This window comes from Fukomys damarensis, unplaced genomic scaffold (genome assembly GCF_012274545.1).
Source record: "Fukomys damarensis isolate Sample0158 unplaced genomic scaffold, DMR_v1.0_HiC HiC_scaffold_8, whole genome shotgun sequence".
Classification (NCBI taxonomy): Eukaryota; Metazoa; Chordata; class Mammalia; order Rodentia; family Bathyergidae; genus Fukomys; species Fukomys damarensis.
This window is the reverse complement of record NW_022900920.1, coordinates 25,480,456-25,507,839: the sequence shown is the minus strand read 5'-3', so window position 1 is coordinate 25,507,839 and position 27,384 is coordinate 25,480,456. Positions and strand designations below refer to the sequence as shown.

The 27,384-nt window shown below is 34.0% G+C and overlaps 1 protein-coding gene across 4 annotated transcripts in view; it reads left to right on the top strand.

Moving 5' to 3' along the window:
- Shoc2 (SHOC2 leucine rich repeat scaffold protein) overlaps positions 1 to 27,384 on the top strand; it is an 82,290-nt gene that overhangs the window by 23,276 nt on the left and 31,630 nt on the right. For 3 of the 4 annotated variants that reach the window (XM_010634630.3, XM_010634631.3, XM_010634633.3), the window contains one exon: positions 9,678 to 10,618. In XM_010634630.3, the coding sequence (XP_010632932.1) occupies positions 9,916 to 10,618 (703 nt within the window). In that variant the 5' untranslated portion in view covers positions 9,678 to 9,915. Of the gene's footprint in view, positions 1 to 508; positions 989 to 9,677; positions 10,619 to 27,384 lie in introns of those variants that run through there. The other variant, XM_010634632.3, reaches the window with a different exon arrangement.

Below are 27,384 nucleotides of genomic sequence, written 5' to 3'. Positions count from 1 at the left end.
TTTATACTTGTCTGTCCCTAGTGCAAATGATGTTGAACATCTTTGCACATGTACTTACTTGCCATTTGTGTCTTTGGAGGCATCTGTCTTCAACTTTCATCTGTTTTCTGATAATATCAATTGTTTTCTTCCTTGAGTTTTAAAAATATATTTTGAATATAACTTCTTTGCCGTGTAGACAGTTTGCACATACTTTGTCCCAGACTATAGCTTGTCTTTTCATTGTCTTAACTGGGTCTTTGCTGTGCAAAGTAATTTTGATGAAGTCTATTTGTCAATTTTTTTCTGTTTAGGATTTTGGTGTCATGCCTATTAACTCTTTGCCTAACCCTAGGTCATTTTCTCCCTTTCTTTTAAAAGCTTTATTACTTTATTTTTTACATTTAGGTTTTTGATTCATTCAGTTATTTTGTGTAAAGGTATCAGGTTAAGGTCAAGGTTTCTTTATTTTTTGCTGGTCGAGAGGGCCATTTATTCCAACGCCATTGATTTTCTTTTGCATTTTCAGAACTTAGTTGGACAATGCCAGATGCTGATGAAGACGTACTGCAAAAGCAACTCTTTTACTGCTGATGAAAAAGCAACAAAATGAAACATACTCTTGTATGACCCAACAACTGCTGTTTATGGTGGTTGTCCAGATGGACTGAAAACTTCTGATTGTTAAACCTATACACAAATTTTTACAGCAGATTTATTCTTAATTTCCCTAATTTTAAAACAGCCACGATGTTTTTCAGTAGGTAGATGAACTTGTGTATCTGTATAGTGAAATAATATTCGGTGATTAAAAGCTGTGAAGATCTGAGAAGACATTTTTGAATCCCTTTTTCTTAATGAAACAAGCCAATATGAAAGGCTATATGCATGCTGTATAATTCCAACAATATGATATTGCAGGAAAGGCAAAGCTATGGAGGCAGTCAAGTGAAAAATTTAGCAATGATGTGAAGGAGCATGGGGGGTGAGAGGAGGAAGAGAAGAATGGGTAAGTGGCACACAGGATGTCTATTCTGAATGATACTGTATTGATGGATATGTGTCATCATACATGTATCAAAACTCACAAGAGGCACAGTATAAATTAGGACCCCTCACTTAAACTGTGGGTTTTAGTTAATGATATGGTATAAGTATTCACTAATGGCAAGAAGTGCACCACAGTAAGGCAAGATGTTAATAGGGGAAGTTGGTAACTACATGAGTCTTTTATTGTTTTTTTTGTAAGCCTAAACTAAAAGTAGAATCTCTTCTCTTTAAAAATCAGTTGAATATACTTACGTGGCACCATTTCTGAGTTCTCTCTTCTGTTCTATTGGTCATTGTGCTTGTCCTTTCTGTCAACAGCATATTGTTTTGATTACAGTAACCACATAACTTCTAAATGAGTCTTAAAATTGAGTAAGGTGGTTCTCCAACTTCATTTTCAAAATTGTTTAGCTACTGTATCCCCCCACCCCTCGTACTAGGGATTGAACTCAGGACCTTGCGCTTTGCAAGGCAGGCGGCAGAACCACTAAACTAAACCCCCGGCCCCCACTACTGTATTTCTTTTACATATATGTTTTAGAATTAAGATGTCATTGTATACATACAAAAAAGGTCATAAGGGAATTTTGAGAGAAGTTACATGAACATGTAATTGAATCGCTGGTGGTACCTGTATGAGTGTCCCATCTGACAGCTTGTACTGTGGTGATACATTTGCTGGTAGAAGTGGATCTTATTTTGATCTTTTTACTAATAAAATTAACAAACTGTCAGATAAGACAGTTATGCATGGAATTAATGGCTTTATCGTGAATGTCAGTATGTGAACTTCGTGAATGTGTTAAGCATAGATCACTTTGAGGAGAACTGTCATCTTTACAGTGTTGAATTCTTCGGTTTATGTAAATGGATTCCATTGACTAGTGCTTTTGTTCAAGCATACAGACTGTACATGTTGTGTTAGGTTTATACATGGGTATTTTAATTTTTGGAATGACTGCAAATGGGATTGTGTTTTTAATTTTGGTGTCCGGTTGGGTTTTTTTTTTCCTGGTTCATTGAGATGTGGTTTATGTTAACCTTGTTTTCTGTGACATGGTGAACTTTTTAATAGTTCTAAGTTGCTTTTGGGGAATCCCTTCATAGTCTAGTATCACCAGTTGTGGTCTGTAAAAGGGGGCAGTTTTATTTCTTCCTTTATAACTATATGCTATTTATTTTTCTTGCCTATTGCACTGGCTAGGACTTTTATATTTTGTGGTACTGGAGATTGAATCTAAGTCTTCACACATGCTAGCCAAGTGCTCTAGTTCAAAGCTACATACATTTGAGACAGGGCCTTACAAGTTTCCCAGGCAGTCCTGGAACTTGGCCATCCTTCTGCCTCAGCCTCCCTAGTAGCTGGAATTCCAGGCATGTGACACCATGCCTGGCTTGGCTAGGAATTTTATTACTATGTTGAATAAGAGTGGTAAGATCAGTCTTAATTTGCAAATGTGTGTTCATCATCCCCAGCACCACACAAAAAAAATCATACAACTCTGAATTCTTTTTTTTAATATCATGTTGTAAATCATTCTATTTTATTGTTAATCTCTTACAGTGCTTGATTTATAATATAAGCTTAACACATGTATATTTATATAGGCAAAACACACAACATACATAGAATTTCTTGATACCAGACATTCACTGCGGGTCTTAGAGCATAGCCCATAGCTAAGCAGTAAACTGTTTTATTCTCTCTTTTAATTCCTTTCCTGTTAATTTGCTGTTATACCCCGAGTGCATTCTAAATTCTTTTTTAAGTGCATGAAGATAATATGTAAGACAATCTTATCATAAAAAAGAATAACTCATGCTAAGGTAATTACATCCTACATGAAATGGTAAAAAATATTGATAATAATAGTGCAATAATTTAAGAACAGGTACTCTAATCCCTACAGGAAAAGGGGAGAAAAAGTCCTTAAAAATGATACTGAAATCTTTAAAAACATTTAACCCATAGAAAGGCAGGGAAGGCAAGGTACCTAGAGAAAGTAAACAAAATTTTTATAAGCTAAGCTGGCATACTTAAATCCAAGCATAGCAATAGTTACATTAAATGTAAGTAATCTTAACATACCACTTAACCATTTAGTGGTTTTATCCTGAGTGGCACTGGGGCAGTGTGTTTGTTTACATACTGATTATCCTGTAGTTTGGCTGGGTTTTGTTCATTCCAACCAGTTGATTCTTGTTTGTAGGTAATATATTCGTATGTCTATTTGTTTTATGTTGACTATTTTTTTCATACTTTTTTATTAGAACATTGCATTTGCCTTTGATGTTTGTTTCTAGGGAAATCTAATAATAAGTTCTGGTTATTTTCTTTTACTTATTTGTGAAAAATAACCTATATTTTGTGCCACAGTCTTTAAAAGCTTATGGTAATGAGTACATCAGATATAATTTTTATACCTTAGGTATAATTTTGATACCTAGAGCTCACTAATATCTTTTACAGTACAAAAAAGACATATTTGGGACCCTTAGACTGAATAGGAAAGAAATACCAAAGATCTGCTCAAGAAGAAAATAAAAAGGGAGAAATGTTAGCATATCAGAGAAGAACAGTCTGTTATGAAATGAAAAGAAAAAAATCTTATTGTCAACTATTCATAATACAGAAATTATAGAACTTGAAAGATGAAACAAAACTTAAAAAACTTCAATGGTCAATGATTATAATTCTATGGGTGGTGTTGACAGAGTTGACCAACACCTAACAAGCTCTCCTGTAATCAAAAAGTGTGGAAAAAAATTACTATAGTTATTCACTTTCTGGATCAAACAAAATGGAACTTGTTATTTATTCAGAACAAGGGAGTTCAAAAAGTCATTTACAATTTATATTACCTAATAGACCAAATAATTGAAAAATACAGGTTAGTGAAATGCCAACCAGGGTGTTCATCTTCGACGACTTCACCGTTACATTTAGTGGATGGATATATTATTGAAATTATACCACTCATAGATAAAAAGGAAAGGCTGACATGATAGTGTAAAATGTATTGTTCAAAGAAAGACAATGTAAAAGAATTTTGAGAGTAGATACTATTGTACAGATTATAACATTTTGTTGTGTATTGAATGTTTTAAGATATACCATAAATAGAAAAGTTAATGAATAAATTTGATAAAATTGTCATTTTTATATTTCCTGTTAAAAACATTAACAAAAATGCAAGTTTTGGTCATCCTATATTTAAAAAATTATACTGGTAAGTGATTAAAAGACTGAAATTGCTGGGCGAGGTGGCACATCCCAGTACTTGGGAGGTTGAGGTAGGAGGATTGCCATGAGTTCAAGGCCAGCCTATGATGCATAGTGAGTTCAAGGCTAGCTGAACTACACAGCAAAACCCTGTGTTGGAAAAACAAAAACAAAAAAACAAACAACATTGCTATAATGAGTTTAAAAGATGCATGAGCCACTATATACTGTTTATAAGAAAATTAATTCAGATAACAACATAGGGGGATTAAAAGTAAAAAGTGGGAAGTATACCATGAAAGCACTAATCAAAGGAAAGCTGAAATGGATTGTACTGTTTCTCTAGTAAACACTGATATATTAAGATACTAAAATAGAATCCAGACAAAGAAAGGTATCAGGGACAAAAAAAGTTGCATAAAAATAGTCAATTTCCCAAAAAGATGAAACAACCCTGAGTATGTACACACCGAAAGAGCTTTATTTTTAAGGTATTTTAAGCTGATAAACCTAAGAAGAATTCAGTCTTCATCTACAGTTGGGAATTTCAACACCCCTCTCCAATATTATATAGTTATGACACAGAGAATTATCAAGGATATGTAATAACCCAAAACACCATATACCAACTGGATCAATTTTATATTCATAAAACATTCGAATAATGGCAGTAAAATGCACAACTTTTCAGTGGCATGTATAACATTAACCATTTCATGTAGCATGTAATTATCTTAGCATGATTTATTTTGACTTCTTTATTATACCATTGCCTTAAGTATTATTCTTCATACATTGCCAGCAGACTCAGAGTGGTAAGATTTTTTTTGTGTGTGTGCTGCTGAGGATTGAACCCAGTGCCTCGAGCTGCTCTGCACGTGTTCTACCACTGAGCTCTGTCTCCAACCCCAGTTATGATTGAGTTTTTTTTTTTATTTGCTTTCCGCAGACAATTTATAGAACCAAAAAAAGAAGAAAGTTGTTATGTTTACCCATATTCTTACCTTTTCCATTGATCTTCTGTCTTCATTAAGAATTTCATTTGGCATTTCTTTTAGTGCAGATCTGCTAGCATCAAATTCTGTTTTCCTTCATCTGAGAATCTTTCTTATCTTCATTCCGAAAGGATGTTCATGCTGGATAAATAATCTTTTGTTGGCAGGTCTTCTCTTTTAACCTTTGAAAAATGTTTGTCATTTCCTTCTGGTCCGTATGATTTCTGAGGAGAAATTCACTGTCATTCAAATCATTGTTCTATAAGTTTGCATTTTCGTTGTTGTTATCTTTAGTTTGCAGAAGTGTATCATGTATGTGAGCAAGGGTTTCTTTTGAGATATTCCTATTGGGAGTTGGCTTAGCTTATTGTCTCGGTAAGCTTATGCTTTTTGCTGAATTTCAGAAGTTTCCATCATTTTTAAAAATAATTTTTTAGCCTTGCATTCTTTCTTCTTTTTGAAAATCCTAAGAAACTGACGTTTTGTTGTCACACAGCTCCCTGAGACTCTATTGAGTTTTTAAAGTTTGTTTTCTTTGTGTTATTCTTGTTTGGGTAATTGCTACTGATCCTTCTTCAAGTTCACTGAATCTTCTGTAATCCCCATTCTTATATTGAGCCAATCCAGTGAGTTTTAAATTTTTCATTTATGAATTTTTCACTGTAAGATTTTTCAGTTTTCTCTTTATTTGTTTCTTTGTGGAGACTTTCTACTTAATCATTTTTTTCAGGAGTATACATAATTACATAATTGTTGGAGCAAGCCTGGCTGCTGTCTGCCTGCCTGCCTTTACAGTCAACTACTTCAAAATTCTTGTCAGATAATTCCATCATCTGCATCATCTCAGTGTTGGTGTTTTTTGACTGTCTTTTCTATTTAGAATTGGTGTTTTCTTAGTTGTTGATATGATGAGTTATTTTGGATTGTATTATGGCATTTTGAGACTCCTAAAAAAACTCGAGTTTCTATTTGTATATACTGTTTTAGCAGCTAATAGACCTATTTGGTTCAGAAGACATACCCAAACCCATTTTTGTGATCATTGGTTCCATTTTAAAACCTTTTCAGTGCTACTCTGGTCTGCTCTGATAGTGTGCTGCCCCAAAGCATATCTGAAATATTGAGTGTAGTTCAGTTTTCAGTAATGTTTGTTGTTGTTGTTGTTGTAGTTATTGTTTTATTCTGGTTGCTTTCATGCCTGAACTATTAGGAGTTATGTTTGGAAATACTACATAGGCTGAAAAAACTTTTTTTTTTCTTCATATCTCTCTTCTCTTTGGTTTTGTTGAGGCAGGGTCTCACTATGTAGTTGAGACTAACCTAGAACTCGCTATGGAGACCAGGCTGGTCTCGAATTCACAGCGATCCTCCTGTCTCAGCCTCCTGAGTGCTAGGATTACAGGCATGCTCCACGACGCCCAGGCTTTATCTCTCTTCTCTTAATCTTTTCCCTTTCTTTCTGATTGGGAAGAGGAGGGTAGTCAATCAGTTGTTTGCTAACATTTGTCTGCAGTCCAAGCAATGATCAACAGGGCTAGTGCTCTTCCTCAATAACAGTTTTTTGCACCAGGAGGAAGAGGGCTACCACATTTTATCTGATAAAAGTGTGGGGATGGTTAACAGGCCCCCACCTCATGCTGCTCACCCATACAGTTTATGTGAAATGCAATGTGTTCTTTTTTTGTTCAAGTTAGTGCGTGCTCGTAGCTTAGATGGCTGGAAGGGTTTTATTCTATAGTTTTTGTGGTCTTAGTGGCAGTTGAGGAAGTGGAGGACTATCACTTCTTTTCTAGTGGTCAAGTAGAATAAGGAGTGTTAGTCAAAGAATCCCATCCTGCAATGCTACTCTTTGCAGTCCTTTGACTAGTGAGAGCAAACTTTCATTAAACTTAACTGCTGGTGCTTGTCAGTGCTTCTTTGATTCTGGGTCTCTTTAAAGCCCAGGCTGTGATAGGAGACCAAAAAAACCCCAGAAATCCCTCATGGATTTCACTACCCTGTAGTGTCAAGGTCCCTACTCTGTCTTTATTTTTCAGTCTGTTGATTTTTATCCAAGATTTCAGGTTGTAATTAATGGGAAGAACAAGGTGTAATAAGCCATCTTGTCTGGAACCAGAAGTCTTGTGCATTTTAATTCATGATGCAATATTGTGAAGCTGTCACATCTGCATTTAAGATAAGGCTAAGGAATATATTTAGTGTCTATGCCCTATAGACTTCTAAAAACAAATATTATGTGGTAACAACCATTATAGTTTTTATACTAGTATAGATCCAGATAAGCCAGTACTTCTTGATTCCATCTTTCTTCTAGCTGTACTCCTCCTAGATTGTAGAAAATTTATTTAGGAAATAGCTAAATGTAATATGGTTATATTACAAGAGCAAGAAAAAGATACTTCTTGTGTCCAATTTGCATAAAATACAGTTTCTGGAATAAATGATTTAAAACCTGAAACAGGAACTTAGGACAGAGCTTGGCAAACTATGAACCAGTGGTGGTTACATCTAGTCAGATCTATTTTGGTAAATAGTTTTATCAAGACACATTTACTTCAATTTACTTGTTTTCTGCTGCTGTTTTCTTACTAGGACAACATACTTGAGTGTCCACAACAGAGTCTGGCCAGCAATACATGGTCCTTTGCAGAAACAGTTTTTGACCTATTAGTGGTTTGGGTCTTAAATGTCCCCTAAAGGCTTGATCCTACACTGATGGCGTTGTTGTAGATGGCAGAACCTTAGGATCTAATGATAAGATGGCAGAGGTAGGATCTAATGAAAAGAAGTTAGGTCACTAGAGATAAACTCTTGATGGGGGGGGATTTGGAGAAATTGGAAATAGGCCCCCTAAGGTGGGGGGATTTGGAGAACCTGGCCCCATCTCTTCTTTTTACTTTTTGGCTACCATGATATGAACAGCTTTACTCCATCATGCTCTTCCTACCATGATGGTACTACCTCACTACAGGGCCAGGTGACCATGGATTGAAACCTCTGAAACCATGAGCCAAACTAAACTTCTCTTCCTTTTAAGCTCTTTATCTTAGGTATTTTGCCATAACAATAGAAAACAGACTGTTACAACTTCTGAATAGAAAATATTAAAAACATAAGTTAACTATAATAAGCATCTTTATACAATCATAGTTTGAAGATGCTTGTTTTTGAAATCCAGCATGTTATAGAGGAAAGAATGTATGTGGTATTTCAAACCAGGCATACCTGGTGTTGAATTTTTCCTCACTTATTTTAGTTGCTTCAGTATTCTCATGTAAATAAGATGTGGATGAACTCTTCACTTTAAGAATTTAAATTGATTATAAGTAGAGAAATTTAATTATCTTCCTTGTGATATGGTTCTGAGATAAGATGAAAAGCCCACATCAAGTGTTCCATGTGCAATATTTACTAGGTGATGGGGAATAAAATTTATCTTAATGGTTGTAATAATGATTGTAATATAGAAACACCATTGTCAGCTTCTCAATGAACTGATGTTTTTTGATGCAATTTTATGTGTTTTTCACTGGATTATAAGTACTTTGAGAACAAGTACTGTATATTGTTATTACGTAAGTGGGTGTAAGATTCAGATTTGGGGCTGGGCATGGAGCTCAGTGATGGAGTTCCTGCTTCCTATACTTGAGATCCTGGGTTCAATCCCGAGTACCACATGCACGCCACACACACAGAGTTTAAAAGTTTGTACAAACATAGCCGTCTCCTAAAACATTGTACAACTGAAGTGGTTCTTTAGAAAAAACTTTTTCAAGAAACATAAAAAATTATTGTCAATACTTTTTTCTCTTCTAAAAGTTTGATACTGTCACCTGGTTTAGACCTAAAATTTAATATTAGGCTGCCAAATCATTTTTTACTTTACCTAGACAAGATATAGTTTTACTAGAAGAGAAAATTTTTTAGTGACTAGTCAAGCTTAGTTAATTGAGTAGAGCATAGTGATATCAAGATCCAAAATTCTATTCTGTGACTAGTTATATAGTTCAGTTATAGTTGTTAAAACTGAATTTCATTAGGGGTAAGTGATGCAGAATGAGTATGAGTCACTTATTCAAATTTATTACTGCTGCATTACAGCCAGTTTTAACAGCTCAAGTATCAGTGGTCCAAACTTAAGATGCAGTGAATGGTATTTATAGATTGTGGGAAGTCCCTTTAGACTTCATTGGGAACTTAAAATTAATAATTTTCTTTTTTCATTAATACAATATATTTTCTGATCTCCCCTTTACCTTCAACCATTATTATTTTAGGATTGTGCTTGAGAAATATGATACTAAAATACTGTCTCACCAGTTACTGTTTCTCTGAGGTTATTTACATAATATAAATTATAGGTAATATAATTATAATTATATAAATTATAGATAATAAGATAATTTACTACTCTTTGTATTATATTTCAGGAATTCTAATGAATCATTGATTGACCAGCACCCTTTTACCACTTGGAATGAGTTATCAGAAATGGGCATAGTGCTTTTAGAACCAGCATGTAACAGATGGATGTTATTCTATGCTGATTACGTCTTCAAGTCAACACATTTTTGATTGTGCAGGATCTTTGACTCTTCATCTTTGAAATTGGATTGCTGGCAAAATAAAAGGAATTCATGTAGTTTTTTTATCCAAGTTTGAGTCACCATGAGTACTAGTTTAGGAAAAGAAAAAGACTCTAAAGAGAAAGATCCCAAAGTAACATCAGCCAAGGAAAGAGAAAAGGAGGCAAAAGCTTCTGGAGGTTTTGGAAAAGAAAGCAAAGAAAAAGAACCTAAAACCAAAGGGAAAGATGCCAAAGATGGAAAGAAGGATTCCAGTGCTGCCCAACCAGGGGTTGCTTTTTCAGTTGACAACACAATCAAACGGCCAAATCCAGCACCTGGAGCTAGGAAAAAAGCCAGTAATGTAGAAGTAGGTAAGGAGCTCAACAAATGCCGGGAAGAAAATTCAATGCGTTTGGACTTATCCAAGAGATCTATACACATATTGCCATCGTCAATCAAAGAGTTGACTCAATTAACAGAACTTTATTTATACAGTAACAAATTACAGTCCCTACCAGCAGAGGTGGGCTGTTTAGTAAATCTCGTGACACTGGCTCTAAGTGAAAATTCACTTACCAGTTTGCCTGACTCTCTTGATAACTTGAAGAAGCTTCGGATGCTTGATTTACGGCATAATAAACTGAGAGAAATCCCTTCAGTGGTATACAGGCTAGATTCTCTCACCACTCTCTACCTTCGCTTTAATCGTATAACTACTGTGGAAAAGGACATCAAAAACCTGTCAAAACTCAGCATGCTTAGCATTCGAGAGAACAAAATCAAACAACTACCTGCTGAAATTGGTAAGAGTACTTGGATGATTATCATCATTATTTTTAGTATTTTTTATGCAAAATAATTTTATTGAGTACTTTTCTGTAGCAGAAAATTCCTGATACTTAGAACAGCTAGTTTCTAAATTTGGTCTACTTAATAGAATATGAGTTGAGATTTTACTTAGGACATGAGATAGAAAATAGGTGTAATTAAACCTTTATCACACAAACTTAATCTGCTTTAAATTTCATTGGTGAGAAAAAATGGAATAAAAGATGCTTGCCTAATTTTTAAGTTGTTACCATGTTTTTTTTGTTTGTTTCAAGGTATGGGGATTGAATCCAGGCTGTGCACTGAGCTACATCCCCAGCCCTTTTTAAATTTGCTATTTTGAGACAGACGAAATCACTAAATTGCTGATGCTGAGTCCAAACTTTCCATGGGCCTGCCTCACCCTCCCAGGTCTTTGGATTGATTACAAATATGTACCACCACACCTGCCTGCTGCAACCTGTTTTTAAAGAATCTCTTTCTGTATTTGTAGTGGAAATATATATTAATGCTCCACTTTTCTGTCCTGAGTTTTCCTTTATCTGAAAATTATTTGTTTAAGTTTATGTTACTGCCTGAAGGCATTCATATTAGAACTTTGTGAAAGGGCACTGTCAGGAAAATAGAAAAAAACTTTAGTTTTTATATATTCATTAAAAATAATACTGTAGCAGCTCACCATGATGGTGAATCCCATTAACTACAGCTAACTGGGAAGCTGTGAGGGCAGGAGAATCCCTTGGGCCCAGGATTTAGAGAGACACCTGGGCAGCATAGATCCTGTGTCAAAAACAGAAGCCAAACAATACAGGAAGGGTAGAAGGAGACTTATACTAAATGCCATACTGTTAACATTTTGATAGAATTCAATCCAATCCAGTGTTTTGTGTAAAGCTAAATTGTACTGAAATAAAGGAAATAAAGCTAAATTGTACTGAAATTAAAAGGATGACAATGGCAGAAAAAGAATACAGATTGTAAATAAGTCAGCCAAAAGAAATTCTTTTGATATTTTTATTGAAAAAATTCTGAACCATTTGGAATATAGTAATTCATTGGCATCAATTTTTGAAAAATTGATTAAGGAATTGTCTTTGTGGGACCTTTATAAAAATTTTAAAAAGGAGAATAAAAAGTAGATTTTGAAACTTTAAGGCAAGCTTTTTTTGTTAAATGGAATTTGTTTTGTTCTGAATAAACAAAGATGTATTAAGTATTTCGTTGCTTTAAAGCATTGGTCTAATAGTTGGTGGTAGAGGAGTGAAATACATGAAACAGGGTAACTTACTTTTGTTTGTTGACCTTACACTTCTGGAGGTTCCAGGACATAGTGGGAGTATTGGCTTCACTCTGGTGAAGACCTCATAGTCAGTGGCATCACAGTAGTGGGAGCACCTGAAAGGGAGAGATCCCATTGCCAGAGACACTGGATTGTGTCCAGTTTTATAAGAACTCAGTGTTCCCCTGACTACCTTATTCCCTTCCTGGGGCAGCACTCTAGTATCCCAAAGAACTTTGACAGAGCCTCAACTCATCCCGCCACCTCAGCACTGCCACTCTGAAGGCCAAGTCTCTGACGCTTGAACCCTTAAGAGACAAACCACATCCAAAGCATAGTGTCATATATACTTTAAATAAGTCATTCAATCCTTACAGTAACCTAATGAAATACATTTTGTCATACTAAAGAAGGAACTTTAACAGTGTAATTGAAATATAATTCACATACCAAAAATTTGCACATTTAAAAGTCTCCAGTCCAGTGTTTTTTAATATATATGCAGCATCGTATAGCCATTAAGAAAAAGCTGTACCCTTAACAGTCACTTTGATTTTCCCCCAACTCCTTAGTCAATTATTCTAACTTTGAATTTCTACAGAATATCGTAATTGTGTTCATTTCATAAAAGTGGAATCAGATAGTATGTGGTCTTCTGTGACTAACTTCTTTCACTGAGCATATTTTCAAGATTCATTCAGATTACAGTATATATTAGTACTCCACTCCTTTTTATTGCTGAGAAATATTCCATTTTATGAAGATGCCATGTTTATCCATCAGTGGTTGAACATGTTGGGTTGTTTTTATTTTTTTATTAATATGAATGCAGTTTACATAAACTATAGTATATAAGTTTTTGTGTGGACATTTGTTTTCATTTCTCTTGGGTAGATAGATACCCAGTAGTAAAATTGCTGAATTATGTTAACTCTGTATTTAATCTTTTAAAGAACTACTAGACTGTTTCCCAAATGGCTGCAACATTTGAATTCCCACCAGCACTGTATGAGGGTTCCATTGTATCTGCATGTGCAGCATTTTATTTTTTATAATAGCCAGTATTTGGAGATGAATTGATATCTCATTTTGATTTTCAGTTCTCTGGTGGGTATAGATTTTTTAATTTTTGAAAGTTATCTTGCGTTATAAAGAAAGATCAGAAGGTTATTTTCTATGATACAGATCTTTGGTGGTTTTAAATTATAAACATCTAGGGGCTAGGGTTATAGCTCACTGATAAAAGCATGTGCTTAAAGTGTGTTGGAGCCCTTGGGTTCATTCTGTAGCACTAAAAACAGAAATAAATAAAAATGGAGTAATCTGATCTCCTTTGAGAAAGTTTTTTGTTTGTGGTGTGGGGAATTGATTCCATGACATTCTTGAATACTAAGCCAAGTGTTCTACCACAGAGCTACATCCCCAGTTCACTTTTGAGAATGTTTACAAACTAAAAAATTGCCCAACCATCAAATAAATGGAAATTTGACATTTTGTTTTACCCCTTTTTAATATAATTTTAATCATGATTGAAACCCATAACAAGAGTATTTTCCATTGAAGATGTATGCTAATGGTGATATGCTTCTGAGGTAGTATTAGATATATATTAGAGATGTATATTAGATGTATAAATTATGTATACTAGATGCTTATTCTTTTGTTGCTTGAATGATTTCTCTACTTTCCATCATGCCATCCAGTTTGTATTTAGTACTATAGTTGAAGGATGTAAAAACAAATCTTTGAATTACAGCTTCCCATTTACTTCAAGATTAATTAGAATTTAGCCATTACACAAGTTTACGTTGTGTTGATGCCTTAATAAGAAATACATTAAAACTAGCATATTTAGGCACTTAATCTTTACTGACATCTTCATTAATGTGATGTGATTTGATACCAAGGATACATATTCATGTGGGTGAAGACTGGCAAAAGCTAGTAGATTCTTAACGGACAGTTCAGAATCAGAGATAATAAATCAAAAAGAAACCAAAAAAAATTCTTATTTGGTAAAGTCCATTTACTTTTGTATAATAAGCTATGAAGTAAACATATTTATAATTTAGACAGATGTATACCTTAGTCTGTTGATTTCTCTTACTGCCGTGTATCCTTTTCCTATTTTTATTCTTGGTTTTTTGAGACAGGGTCTCACTATGTAGTTGAGACTGACCTAGATCTCACTATGTAGCCCAGGCTGGTCTCGAACTCACAGAGATCCTCCTGCCTCAGCCTCCTGAGCACTGGGATTACAGGCATGCGCCACCATGCCCAGCTCTTCCTACTTTTATTCTTGAAACTGACTCTTCACACAAAGAAACCATGTTTTTAGAGGGAAAATAGAAATAATCACTTTAGTTTTTTTTTTTTTTTTTTTGGAGACAGGGTCTCACTATGTAGTTGAGACTGACCTGGAACTTACTGTGTAGCCCAGGCTGGTCTCAAACTCAGACCCTCTTGCCTCAGCCTCCAGAGTGCTGGGATCACAGGCATGCACCACCACGCCCGGCTAATCACTTTTATTCTAATCCTACTTATTGGTTCCTTTGAGCTTCCTGCTAAAGATCTTATTCTTTTGTTATTTTCATAAATTTTTATTTTATTTATTTATTTTTTTAGGTGGGTTAGAGTGGAGGGATTCAAGTAGTCAGGTGTGAATAATCAATTCAGTTCAGGAAACTCTGGGCAATACATTTTAAAGGATTTTATTTTTCTGATAAGGAAATGGTTGTACTTTGAAACCAGAGATGAACTCTATTTTAGTTTCTTACTAGCACTCTTGGGATTTTTTAATTTTATTTTATTTTTATTTTTTTGCCTTTTTTGAATATAGGATAGTTTAGGATTTTTTTAAAAGTTTGTATCTTCATTTATAAAAACAGCCAAGGTAGAGGAAGTATTTTTTAAAAATCTATTCCCATGGTATAAGATGGGTAAAATGCTACATTTATAAAGTGTACAATTTCATGTGGATCTCATTGCAGAATAACTTTTTTCTTAGGCGAATGATCCAGTTGTTAAAATGTAGGCTTTCTGAGAATCAGGATCCTTTTTTCCTCATTTAAAAACACCTTGGGCTTGAAGTGTAGCTCAGTGGTAAAGAACTTGTACAGCCTGTGTGTGGCCCAGGGTTTCACCTCCAGTTCCACAAACAAAACAACAAAAAAAAAATCACAACTCTTAGAAGATCTTTTAGATATGTGAGAGATTAGAATTAGCAAGTTTTTACCCATTTAATTTAGTAATATTTACTGAAAACATAATTTCATAATCTGCATTTGTGTTGTATTTTATTATTAAGCCAAGTCTTGCATATACTTGATATGTAGTATATATAATAAAAATATATTCATATGTAAAACAGAATAAACAGCAACTTTCTAAAAAGTTGAATGATTTTAGAGGTTTAGTTTAATCCCCTCCTGCTATATAATTTTTCTGTACATTTCTTAGACTTAAATAATAGGCTTCAGATAAATATGGCTTGAAATAAATTTAATGAAGCCCAGTGCTAGTTCCCATTTTCACTGGTTTTTGATATTTCATGTTGTACTTTAGTATTCTAGTGTTATAATTTTATAATAACTTACAGTATTTTTAGTATTTAAGTATATATTTTAATATCCTAGCATTATGATTGTTTCAGTATTTTCATTAGTGACTCAAGTTACAAACTTTTCTTTAATTTCTAAAATTCTTGAAATTCTTCAAGAATTGCTGGGAGTAATAGAATTGCTTTAAGATCCACATAAAGAATCTTAATTGAGTGCTTTGTACAAATGCTAATGAGTACTTTAGTAGGAACAAGAAATTCATAAAGGTCATTAATAGTTGCTAATAATTCCTTGTGACTGGGAATCAGCTAGAAACCCTGGAGACTTAGGAATAAAATATTATTTGTAGAAAATTGTCAAGACTCACGAAAACAACAAAAGGCTGTGGAGAAGCTGTTTCTGCTAAAAGGGGCAGTAGGAGAATACAGAAAACAGTGTTTGAGCATTTTCGAAGGATTTGTTGATAGCAAAGGAGACAGTTGACTTCCCATGCTAGTAAATTGTTGGGAGAGGAAGGAGGCGGCAATTTTTGGGGGCGCTTTTGCTCTAAAGACAGGATGGTACCATTCAAAGGAGTAGTCTGTTGTCCGTGACCCTTAGTTGCAAAAAGCAACTTGAAGACCCTCTGAAGTCTTTACAGTGACAAGGAGAATTTCACCTCTGAGACAAATTTCAATAATGTGGTACAAATTCTAACTTAGGCTATTTAAACTTGTAGGACAGGTAGTTCCAGCTTTGTTAATTATGTTTTTTTTTTCCCCTCATTGAGTTTATTGGTACATTTTAGGTATACCGTACAGTTACATTCATTATTGGGACCTTGTATCTTTACATGACAGGTCTTGGTTGTCATTTTTTCCCCTTATCCCTGCCCTCCCTTACCCCCTCTACTCCCATTTACAAATATTTTATTTCCATTTTTTCATTTTCTCCTCTTCTTTCTTTCCCTTATTCCCTTTCCCCTACCCTTCCCACTTTCCCTACACCTTAATTATGTATTTTTACAAATGTAGAAGTTTGATGTGATTTTTTTTAAGAGAGCCAAACTGAATGCCTAAATATGTCCCCATAAGTTCAAGAACAATAGTTACTCATAAAATATAAGAATCTTTAATGTGAGTCCAGTACATTATAACAGTGTTCATTGTTTCAGTGATGGATAAGTATGATGACCATCTCTTAAGATTGTGACTGGTGGGCCTGGGATTTAGATTTAGCTCAGTGGTTCCACTGCTTGCCTTGCAAGTAAGTGTAAGGTCCGGAGTTCAATACCTTGTACCAAAAAAAAAAAAAAAAAAAAAAAGATTGTGACTGGTTACATTTTAGTTGTCTTTGTTTGTATTAGTGTCTTCTGTGATGTTTGTACAGCAATGAAATTACCTCACAAAATTGCATTTCTCAGAATGTATTTCAGTCATTATTGATTTGAGACAATAGTATTAATAGAAGAGTTCTCAACCTATCAAATAAACCTAAATTATTTATTTACCTATCTTTGAGTGCATACCAGGTACATTTTAATAGGACATGCATTTTTTTCTGATTTAATATAGTAAAATGTATTTCAGAATTTTTGCATCTATGTGCATCATGAATATGGACCTATAATTTTTTTCTCTTTGAATTATTGATATCAGGATAATGTGATGGCTTTAAATCATAGAATTGGTCCAGTTCCTCTTTCTTTTATATTCTATAAGGTTTATGTAGAATTAGTATTAGTTCCTTCTTAAGTGTTCAGTAGAATTTGTCAGCAACCAAAAACTAGGGTTTTCTTCATGGTCTCGTTTTAAATTATTAATTCAGCTTAATAGATACAAAAGTACTCAAGTTTTCTATTTTTTCTCAGTTGAAATGTGGTAACCTCCGTCTGTCAAGGCATTTGTCTGTTTTATGTAATTTGTTGAATTTTTTAAAATATTTATTTGATAAAAGCATAGCCACTTCAGCTTCCTTATTGATTGGTACTCGTATTACTTTTCCTATGTTTTTACTTATATCTCTTTGCCTAAAGTTCATAATACTTTTGAGTACTCCTTTAATATATTGTGTTGTCCCCCATTTATTCCTGATACTCATAATTTGGGTCTTTTTGCTTATTCTAGCTAGAGGCATATCAATTTTATTGATCTTTTAAGAAAATTTTATGGTTTTATTATTTTCCTATTTCTTTGTTTTCTGTTTCTTATATCTCATTTAGGTTTAAAGTGTTCTTTGTTTTCTTAAGTTGTTTAGAATGATTCAGTCTTTATTCTTTTTGTTTCATAAGCATTTATTGCTACAGATTCCCCCTCACAGCATCCTTACTCATAGGCACTCAGATTTTGATATATTTTGATATGTGTTTTTGTTATGCTTCAGTTCAAAATATTTTTAGATGTCCCTTATTTCTTCTTTGACCCATGGATTATTTAGAAATGAATCATGCAGTTTCCAAGTATGTGAGAGATTTTTTTCATTTTTTTTTCCCGCTTTTTATTTATATAAAATATGGTCTGCCCTGCTAGACATTTTAAATTTATTTGACAAGGGTCTGTATCCTAGCTGGACATAATAATAGTGCATGTTTGTAATCCCAGCGTTCTGAGAGGCTAAGGCAGGAGGATTGCATATTGGAGCCTAGCCTGGTCATTTAGGTAACTTGTCAAAACCTTGTCTCCAAATAAAAAAAAATAAAGGGCTGGGATATGGCTCAGTACCAGAGGCGCTGGGTTCAGTGCTCATAATGCAAAATAAAACAACAACAACAACAAAAAAATAGGAAGAAAGAGTGAGAGAATCCTGCTGATATATCTAGACATATATATATATATATGTCTCTCTCTGTATATATATGATATATCAATATGTTATCAATATATATATAATATATATCTATACATATCACTATACCAATATATATAATATATCATATATATATATGATATACATATATATATATATGTATATCATATATATATGAGATACATGTCAATATATATGATATATATGGTAAATTTATATTGCTCAAAACCAAGAAATTAACATTGGCACAGTACTGGGAACTACATTATAAATTTTATTATGGTTTACTGGTTTTCCCAGTAATGTCCAATTTTGTTCTAGAATGTATTTAGTAGTTGTTTGTCTGTAGACTCCTCTAATCTGTGACAATCTGAAGGGAAAGGAAGGTAAAAGATTAAAAGTTTTTTTTTTATGTCATTGATATTTTGATGAGTACTCAGGTGATTTGTAGTATGTCACGCATTTTGTATTTTTATGATATGTTTTCATGAATGATTGGTTTTATGTGGGTTTTTTGCCCAGAATAACATTAGTGTTTGTGATATACTTCCTATATAAAGTTCATAGATCTTATTTCTCATGATTTTGACATGGAACACTTGTTAATACGATTTCTGCTGTGATTTAAAATTTATATTTTTTCTTTTAAAAATTTATTAATTGGCCGGGGATTTAGCTCAGTGGTTCCTACTGCTTGCTTTGCAAGTGCAAGGTCCTGAGTTTGATCCCCAATACCAAAAAAATTTATGAATACATGTTTGGAATACATAATGATTACATTCATTGTGGGGAACTGTTACATGTACATAGCACATCGTAATTCTTTTTTCCCTTTGCCCTCCATGCCTGTATTTAAAATTTTTTTTTCTTTCTTTGCCAGCAACAGATTTATGTCTTTATTAAATTAATTACCATAAATACAGAAAAAACAACCAGACTAACAAGCCAAAAACATAAAACACACAAATCATGAGGCCTGCATGGCAAGTTCAAGGTCCTGAGTTAGATCCCTCGTACCAGAAAAAAACAAAACAAAAACACATAAAACAATTATACTAAATCCACATACACTTTGATGCACTGGCCATATCAGATTACAATAACTTTTTTCCCCCCTTTTTTTCTGTTGTCCTTTATTTTGCACTTTATTTATTTATATTGGGTTTTTCACATAAGGGAAACCATGTGACATTTAAGCTTCTGTGCCTGATTTACTTCACTTAACACTATGGTCTCAAGGTACAAACATTTTCCTACAAATGACTTAAGTCTAACCTTTCTTATGGCAGAGTAGTACTCCATTGTGCATAAATACCACATTTTCTTTATTCGTCTGATGATGGACAGACATATTGGCTGTCTCCAAGATTTAGTTATTTAACATTAGTATGTGTGTATCACTGTGATACATCTTTAACTCTTTTGTGAAGATACCTAGAAGAGAAACAGGTGGACCATATGAATTTTTATATTTAGTTTGGTTGGGGTTTTTTTTGGTACTGGTGATCAAACTCAGGCCCTTGTGCTTGTGAGACAGGCGATAGAACCAAATCCCTGGCCTATATTTAGTTTTTTAAGGAATCTCCATACTGATTTCCATAGTGGTTATATCATTTTACATTCCCAGCAACAATGAAAGAAGAGTGTCACGTGTCCCTCCCCCAGCCTTTGTTTTTTTTTTTTTTTTTTTTTTTGTTCCCCCCCCTTTTTTTTTTTTTTTTTTTTTTTTTTTTGAGGATAGCCGTTCTTTCTGTATTAAAATGGAATCTCATTGTTGTTTTAATTTGCATTTTTTGGCTGGCCAGTGATCTGAGAACTGTCTATATGTGCTTCAGATGCCTATTTTTTATTGAGTTTTTATATTTAGGGGAAATCTGATAACATTAATATTCTTTTTAAGTATTTAAGTTCTTTTTTTCTTGGTTGCTCACTAGTTTTAGCATTTATTGGGGGATATTTCCTTTGAAAATTATTACTGTATCATGATGATTTTTGTAATTTTCCTTGTTCCAGTCCTTTTGCATTTATTAATAGGAATTCTCTTATAAAGAACTGTCCCACTATTTATTTATATCAATCTGGACTTGTTTTCTACTCTCTTGGTTATAATGCAATATTTCTATACATTTTATTCAAATTTATCTACCTTTGGTTGCTGTGAACTCTTAGAGTTGGTTCTTAATGCATTCTGATGTGCCATCATTCTTTTTCATTGCCTTTTCATTTTTTGAGTAGATGTGATTTTTTGATTGATCAACTTCTTTTGCCCAAAGAACTTCTTTAATACATGTTGTAGTTCAGCTCTACTCATGATGAATTCTCTCAGCTTTTGTCTGAAAGCCCTTATTTTGCCTTCACTTTTGAAAGTTATTTTTTTCTGGTACAGCATTTTAACTTGATAGACTTTCTCTCCCCTCAATATTTTAAAGATATCCTTCCATGCTTTTGTGACTTGCTTAGTCTTTGACAAGAAATCTGCTGTTATTCTTATTGGAGTTTATGACCCTCTTGGGTTTATAGTTTTCATAAAAATTTAAAACAAAACTTGGCACTGTTTTCTTGGGTTTCTAAGGGTTTTTGTCCTGTCTCTGAAATCATTATGCTATATTTATATGTGTGTTTGTGTATTTATTCTGGATTGTTTGTATTGCTATTTTTACTGTTACTATATATCCCTTATTCTTGGTGTCTAAATTTGGTTAATCCCATGCAATGAAATTTTTATTTTAGATATTTTTCATTTTTTTATATTCAAGTTTGAGTGTTATTTATTCATTTTGCGGTGCTGGGGATTGATCCCAAGTGCTAGACAAGCACTTTGACCTGCTCAGCTACAACTCCAGCCTGGGGTGTCATTTTTATTCAAGTTTTCCTTTGCCTTCTTAAACATATAGAGCTCATTTTTATTAGCCTTTTCAGTGTCCTGGTCTTCTAGTTTCCTCATCTCTTGTTTTTTCTTTTGTTAAGCATTAATTTTTATCCTGGTCGGTGGTCATATGATTTGTACTTCTTTGTATACCTGGTAATTTCTAATTGGATGTCAACATTATAATTTTTACATTGTTGAGTCTTAGGTTTTGTTGTATTCCCTTAAATAGCATTGGCATATAGTTAAGTTACTTTGGAGTCAGTATGATCTTCTCTCAGTTGTTTTTAAGCTTTCTTATGGTGATTTCTTCAATTTATTGTCCAGGTCTGATTTACTTTCACTACTAAGGTGTTACCTTTCTGAAAACTTTCCGTAGTAAGTTGTACTTCATGAGGTCTTTCCCAGGTGGAAGGATTTCAAACTATTTCCAGGATTGTATAACTCCTGGGAATTATTTGGGTCTTGGCCCAATTTTTCATAATTACTTTTCATATTTATGCAGATCAGAATTTGGGCAAATACTGACAGGGACTTTCCTACAGGTAACTCTATTTGCTACTTTTGTATCTCTCAAATTCTGTCCAAACTATGTTAGCCACCTTGGCCATCTTATACTCAGGGCTTTTGCCGCAATTCAGTGTAGCTATTGGCCTTTGTTTGATATTCCTGCTCTGCTTTTTTGTGATCTGGAACCTGCCTCTAGCCAATAACCTGGGGCAACCATAAGGCTCATATCATAGTTTTCCCACAGTATCGGGCAGCACAGCCATATATGGCTGTTGTCTACTTGCTACAAACCATTTTTTTACTGTATTTTATTTATCTTCTAGTTTCATCATGGCCAGAAATGGAAGTCAGACTAGTGATTCTTGACTGAATGGTATAAATAGATGATATTATAATGACTATGGGTTCCCTCATTGTTGTCTGAAAATTGTTAAAGTTTTCTTTTGCTGTTTAGTTAAATTACTATTGAGACATCGTAAAGCGATGTAGAGACTGGAATTTAGCTCTACTTAGGGTAGTTCTCTCTCGGTATGGCCTTAAACCTAGCACAAATTCCTTAGTTTTGAGAAGTGGCCTTCTGTGGTTTAGCCCTTTTGATCTTTTGCTTTCTGGCCCTTCTGTCTTGGCAGGACTGATATTCCAAACTCTGTATACCACAGTTGGCAATTGGCAGAATCTCTTCTCCACGCTTAGCCTTAGAGCTCTTTCATACTTAAGGTTCCTTCAGTCTTTCACACACATATATTGATGGAGTCAGAAGAGAATTTGAGGAGTATGAATACTGAAGATCTTCAGACTTCACTCTGTGGTTTTCTCTTTGCCACAGTTTCCAACCTTGAATTCCAGCTACCTGCAACTCTGAACTGTGTTCTCTGGCTTCTTAGACCAACCAATAGGACTTTAGCAATTTATTTCCCACAGGTAGACTAGAGTGATGTCATAATTTATAAAAAGAATGTCATCTGTTGTATTACGAGTTACTCTGAGGTGTAGCTGTTACAACACACACTTACTGTCTCACAGTTTTTTGGCTCAGGGATCAGGCACAGCTTAACTGAACCTTCTCATTCAGGATTTCTCACACTGTCTCTTAGCGAGAGTGTTAGCCAAAGCTGGGATAGCAGTTGAAGGCTCCCTAAGTCTTAAGTAAGCTCTTGTGGTTTTCAGGATTCAGGTCCTTTCCATGGCAGCTTGCTTCATCAAGGGATGTAAGATGAGAAATGGATAGAGTACTAGACAGATCACAGTCACAACTTTCAGTAAGTGCATACAGGGCCCAGGGATGTAGCTCAGTGGTGCCACACCTGCCTGGCAAGTGCAAGTTCCTAAGTTTGATCCCTGGTATTGGGAGGAATGCATACAATTATTTTTGAAGTAGTCATTGTGAGCTGTTTTAGAAGTGTGCCTGCCACATTTTCCTTTTTTCAAGAGTTAGTTCCTTCCAGTTTTTACTCTTATCTCTGTGCCACTTTAGAACAGTGACGCTTAAATATTCAGACTTTTTAATTCTCCATAGATCTCCACCATTGTCATGAATCAGAAGCTCAGTATTTGCAGATATTAACCCAAACTCCCCCTTAGGACGAAAACTGATTTACCATAGTAACATTTTCACCAGACCTGAATGGTTTTTCTTTGCTCCCTTCTTCCCTCTTTTCCTCCCTCCTTTCTTCCTTCCTTTTCTTTCTTAATTAGCCTCTAGATTTTTTACCTGAATGTCTTGTTGATATCTCAGATTCATCCTGATATCTCAAATTCATCATGACCAAAATACAATTCACCAAAACTTTCTTCTTTTTGGATTCTGTTTCTCTTTTCCTATTTCATTATTGTCTTCCCCATCAACTTAGGCTCCGTATCTTGAAAGCAGAGGATTTTTCTTTTGTTGTACCCTGTTCAAGATATGGCAGACTTACCATAAAAGTGTTAGCCCATCAACTATTTGTTACCATTTTGTCACAAATTAAAAACAGAAATCTTTCAATTTCTTTTTTTGCTTACTTTCATAAACGTTTAAAATCTAACATAACAATTTGACATTGCTAGGACATTCAATTATGTGATTCTGTGTTTCAAAAATTATTGGTTGGTTGATTGGTGGTGGGAGAAACTGTTCTTTTCAGTATATATAGTTTGGGGACCACTGCTCCATTCCTGTTGGGTATTTCCCCTCATTAGCTCTCATAGTAGCTGTTTTTCAGTCCACTTCCACTGCCGTTGATTTTGTGTGGGCCTTCCCATTATTTTATACGATCATGGTGTGAACCATGGGCCAGGCCACGGGCCTTCACATTATTAGCTAGGACTTTGTGTTTCCTAATTCTTCTTTCTACAGTTCATCCACTAAAATCTTGGAGGATGTAGACTTTTAAAAACAGCATTCTAATTATCACAATGGGCTCAAAAACTTGCTTAGTTTGGTACTAAGATGCCAGATTTTTTTTCCCCTGCTCTCTCCACCTTGCTCTCTAATGCCCTGTGTTTCAATTCAAATGCATGTATGCTAATTTTTTTACCTCATGTTCCCAGCAGTCTCTCCTTGTTTTATTTTGTTTACAACAGTTCTCTGGTATTGACACTTCTTGTTTTGTCTCTGACCTTCCATTCTGTCACCCTGCAGTGAGTTCCCTGAGCGTGGACACTCGCTCTGCTCACTGAGAGGAGGGTCTGCGGTAGACATATTCTGTAGTCAGTGAGGGAAGGGGGTGGCCATCTTGAACATAGGAAGAACTTTTTCTATTAATGTGTTAAGTTTTAGAAATGTATGTGAATGCTTGTATAATGTTTGTGATGGTAACTGTCATTTATTTAATCAGGAATTCATTAAGCTCTTTATCTGAACAAGGCCATATGTAAAATATTTTTAACATAAGTCAAAGATTCTAATAAGATTTGAAAAAATGAGAAATGTAGGCAAGTCTCAACCTGTAGGAATTTAGTATTTAAGCATTTTAATTACTGATGTCATCTAAGAAGGAGAAATAAAACTTGTTTACCCTAAAAATGCTTTTCTGTTGTTTGATGAACATTTAAATCCACTACTACAACTTTATTAGAATGGCTAATATCCAAAACAATGATAATATCAAATGCCGATGAGAACTCCCATCCATTGCTTGTAGGAATATGAAAACGGTACAGTCACTTTAGAAGACAATTGACACTTTCTTACCTAGTTAAAGGTGTCTTGCTCTATGATCTGTCATGTTATGCTCCTAGATATCTACCCACATAAGTTAAAATTTATGTCCACACAAAACCCTTCACATAATGTTTTTAGCAGTTTTATTTATAACTGCCAAAAAGTTGGAAGCAACTAAGATGTCTTTAAATAAGTGAATAAATTGGTCCAACCATATAGTTTATTGCTAAATGGTAAAAGAAATGAACTATCAAACCACAGAAAGAAAAGAAGCCATGGGTCTGAAAAGCCAATCTGCTATATATCTTATATAATTTCAACTGCATGATATCCTGGAAAAATCAGAAAATAAAAGATCAGCAGTTGCATGAACTCTTGAGTAAGGGAAGGATGAATCAATCAGTAAACCACAGGAGATTTTTAGAGTGGTGAAACAGGAAGTGTTACCTGTTTGTTGAAGCACAGTATTGGATAACGTAATACTAATATAAATGATTACCTTTAGTAATAATCATATATTAATGTCAACTCACTTGTAACACATGTACCATACTAAGACAAGTTAACAGAGGAAACTGTAGGAAAGAAGTGGGTAAAATGACATTCTGTACTTTCAGTGCAGTTTTTCTGCAAATCTGAAATTGTTCTGAAAAAAAACCAAGTCTATTAATTATAAAATCAAAATAATACACATCTCTCATTGTTCTTACCACCGTCTCCCTAGTCAAGCTAATGTACTTAACTGGTCTCTGAAACTTCAATGAATCCGACTCTTGGCCACTTCATCTTCTACCGCTTTCCTATTCTGGCTCTGAATATTTCTCACTTGCTCTTCTCTGAGTCTGGTATACCTTTTCCCTAAGCTCTTCCATTGCTTTTACTCGCCTACTCTCAAATCATATTTCACCTGGGATATTTTTTCTGTTCATTACTATCAACACTTCCTATCTCTCTCTCAACCCTATCACATTTCTTACCGTTTATTTTCTTCAACAGCTCGTAACACTTCTTGACATTGATTATGTGTAACTTTTATTTTTTCCTTATTAAACATAAATTTCAAGAAGGCCAGCCCTCTTTCGCCTCAGTGTATCATAGCACCTAGAACAGAATTTAGAATATAGTAGGTGCTTAACAGTAAACATGTATAGAAAGGATGAATGAATGAAATCTTGTTCTCTCTTTAGGCAAATCTATATGGGAAACCAAATTTAAAATAAAAATACTACATACTAAGCATGAAATATGAGCCATAAATATGCGTATTAACAGCTGATCATCAATCAGAGTGACGCATCTTTTTTTCATTAAACAGATACATTTGATTTACAGATAGGGAACTTCTGTTTGTGGCTCAGAAAACTTTTTTAAAAAAATTTATTATTATTATTATTATAATTGGTACCGGGGACCAAACTCAGGACCTTATGCTTGAGAGGCAGGCTGCAGAACCACTGAGGTAAATCTCCGGCCCGAAAGCATTTTTTGTAATATGTGATATAGGAGAGAGAGACTGCTAATGCTTATCTCCTAATCTTTTTCTCTTTGAGTTTAAAAATATATAAAACACAAAATACAAATTTATAAAGAAGAAAATAAAACTTTTAGCCTAAACTAGGCACAGATTACTGTTACCCATTTGGGTTACCTGGATTGGGGTCGACATTTTATTTTTTACACCTATATGATTGTAGTAAAACATTTAAAAGGTTGTACAGCTGAACAGTATAGAAATAATAAATTGTGTTAAATATTTCATTAACTGTTTAAATATTTAATATGCTGTTCCTTATAAATTTTAACATAGGCTTTTACATTGGCACAGTATAGAATTGTCTAGGATTTTTTACATACTTAAAATTTTCAAATATTTCTGGTTATTTGAATGTGAACAAAAGAGGTTGGTATTATTGTTACTGTTAAGAAGAGATTTTAAATCCTTTTTTCCACCCACTGAAAATGTTGATTAGTTGCATTAAATAGGAACTTTTAGTTTAGAAAATATTTTAAATGTTTAGGGATGCTTTTTATAAACGATGAACTTCTTTTTAGTGGAGTAAAGAAAATTCCAAGTTTCTAAGAGCTAATGGCTTTTTCAAATTAATACCTGGTGTTTGAGAAAACCTAAACATTTTTGCAAATTCAAATTGTAATAGTATACAGGTTTTAAATTGATTGTATCTGTGGATTCAAGGACCAAAGTTTTGAATCCTATTATTTTGTGTTTTGATGCTATTAAAATATAATCACATTTCCTGAATTTTAAGCATATTCAAAACCTTTAGGAATTACTAGATTGTGAAAAAAGTGTTAGTATTCTTAGGTGACACTCTGAATGTATCAGTATTAATTACTTACTGATCTAACAGTTGTAATGCTGAAGGATAACATTCAAGGGAGACTACAGACTCAATACTCAGTTGTCTGTGGTGATTTATACAGATCAGAAGATATTTCATTTATTAATTGATATGATTTGAGTTTGTGATTATGTGCTTTTTAAAGATCTTCACTTTTTACTTTTAACATTGGATAGTGATAGGCAGTTTCCTGTCCTAATTTTGTTTGTTTGCAGAGGTGTCAGACTTGTGTCGTGAATA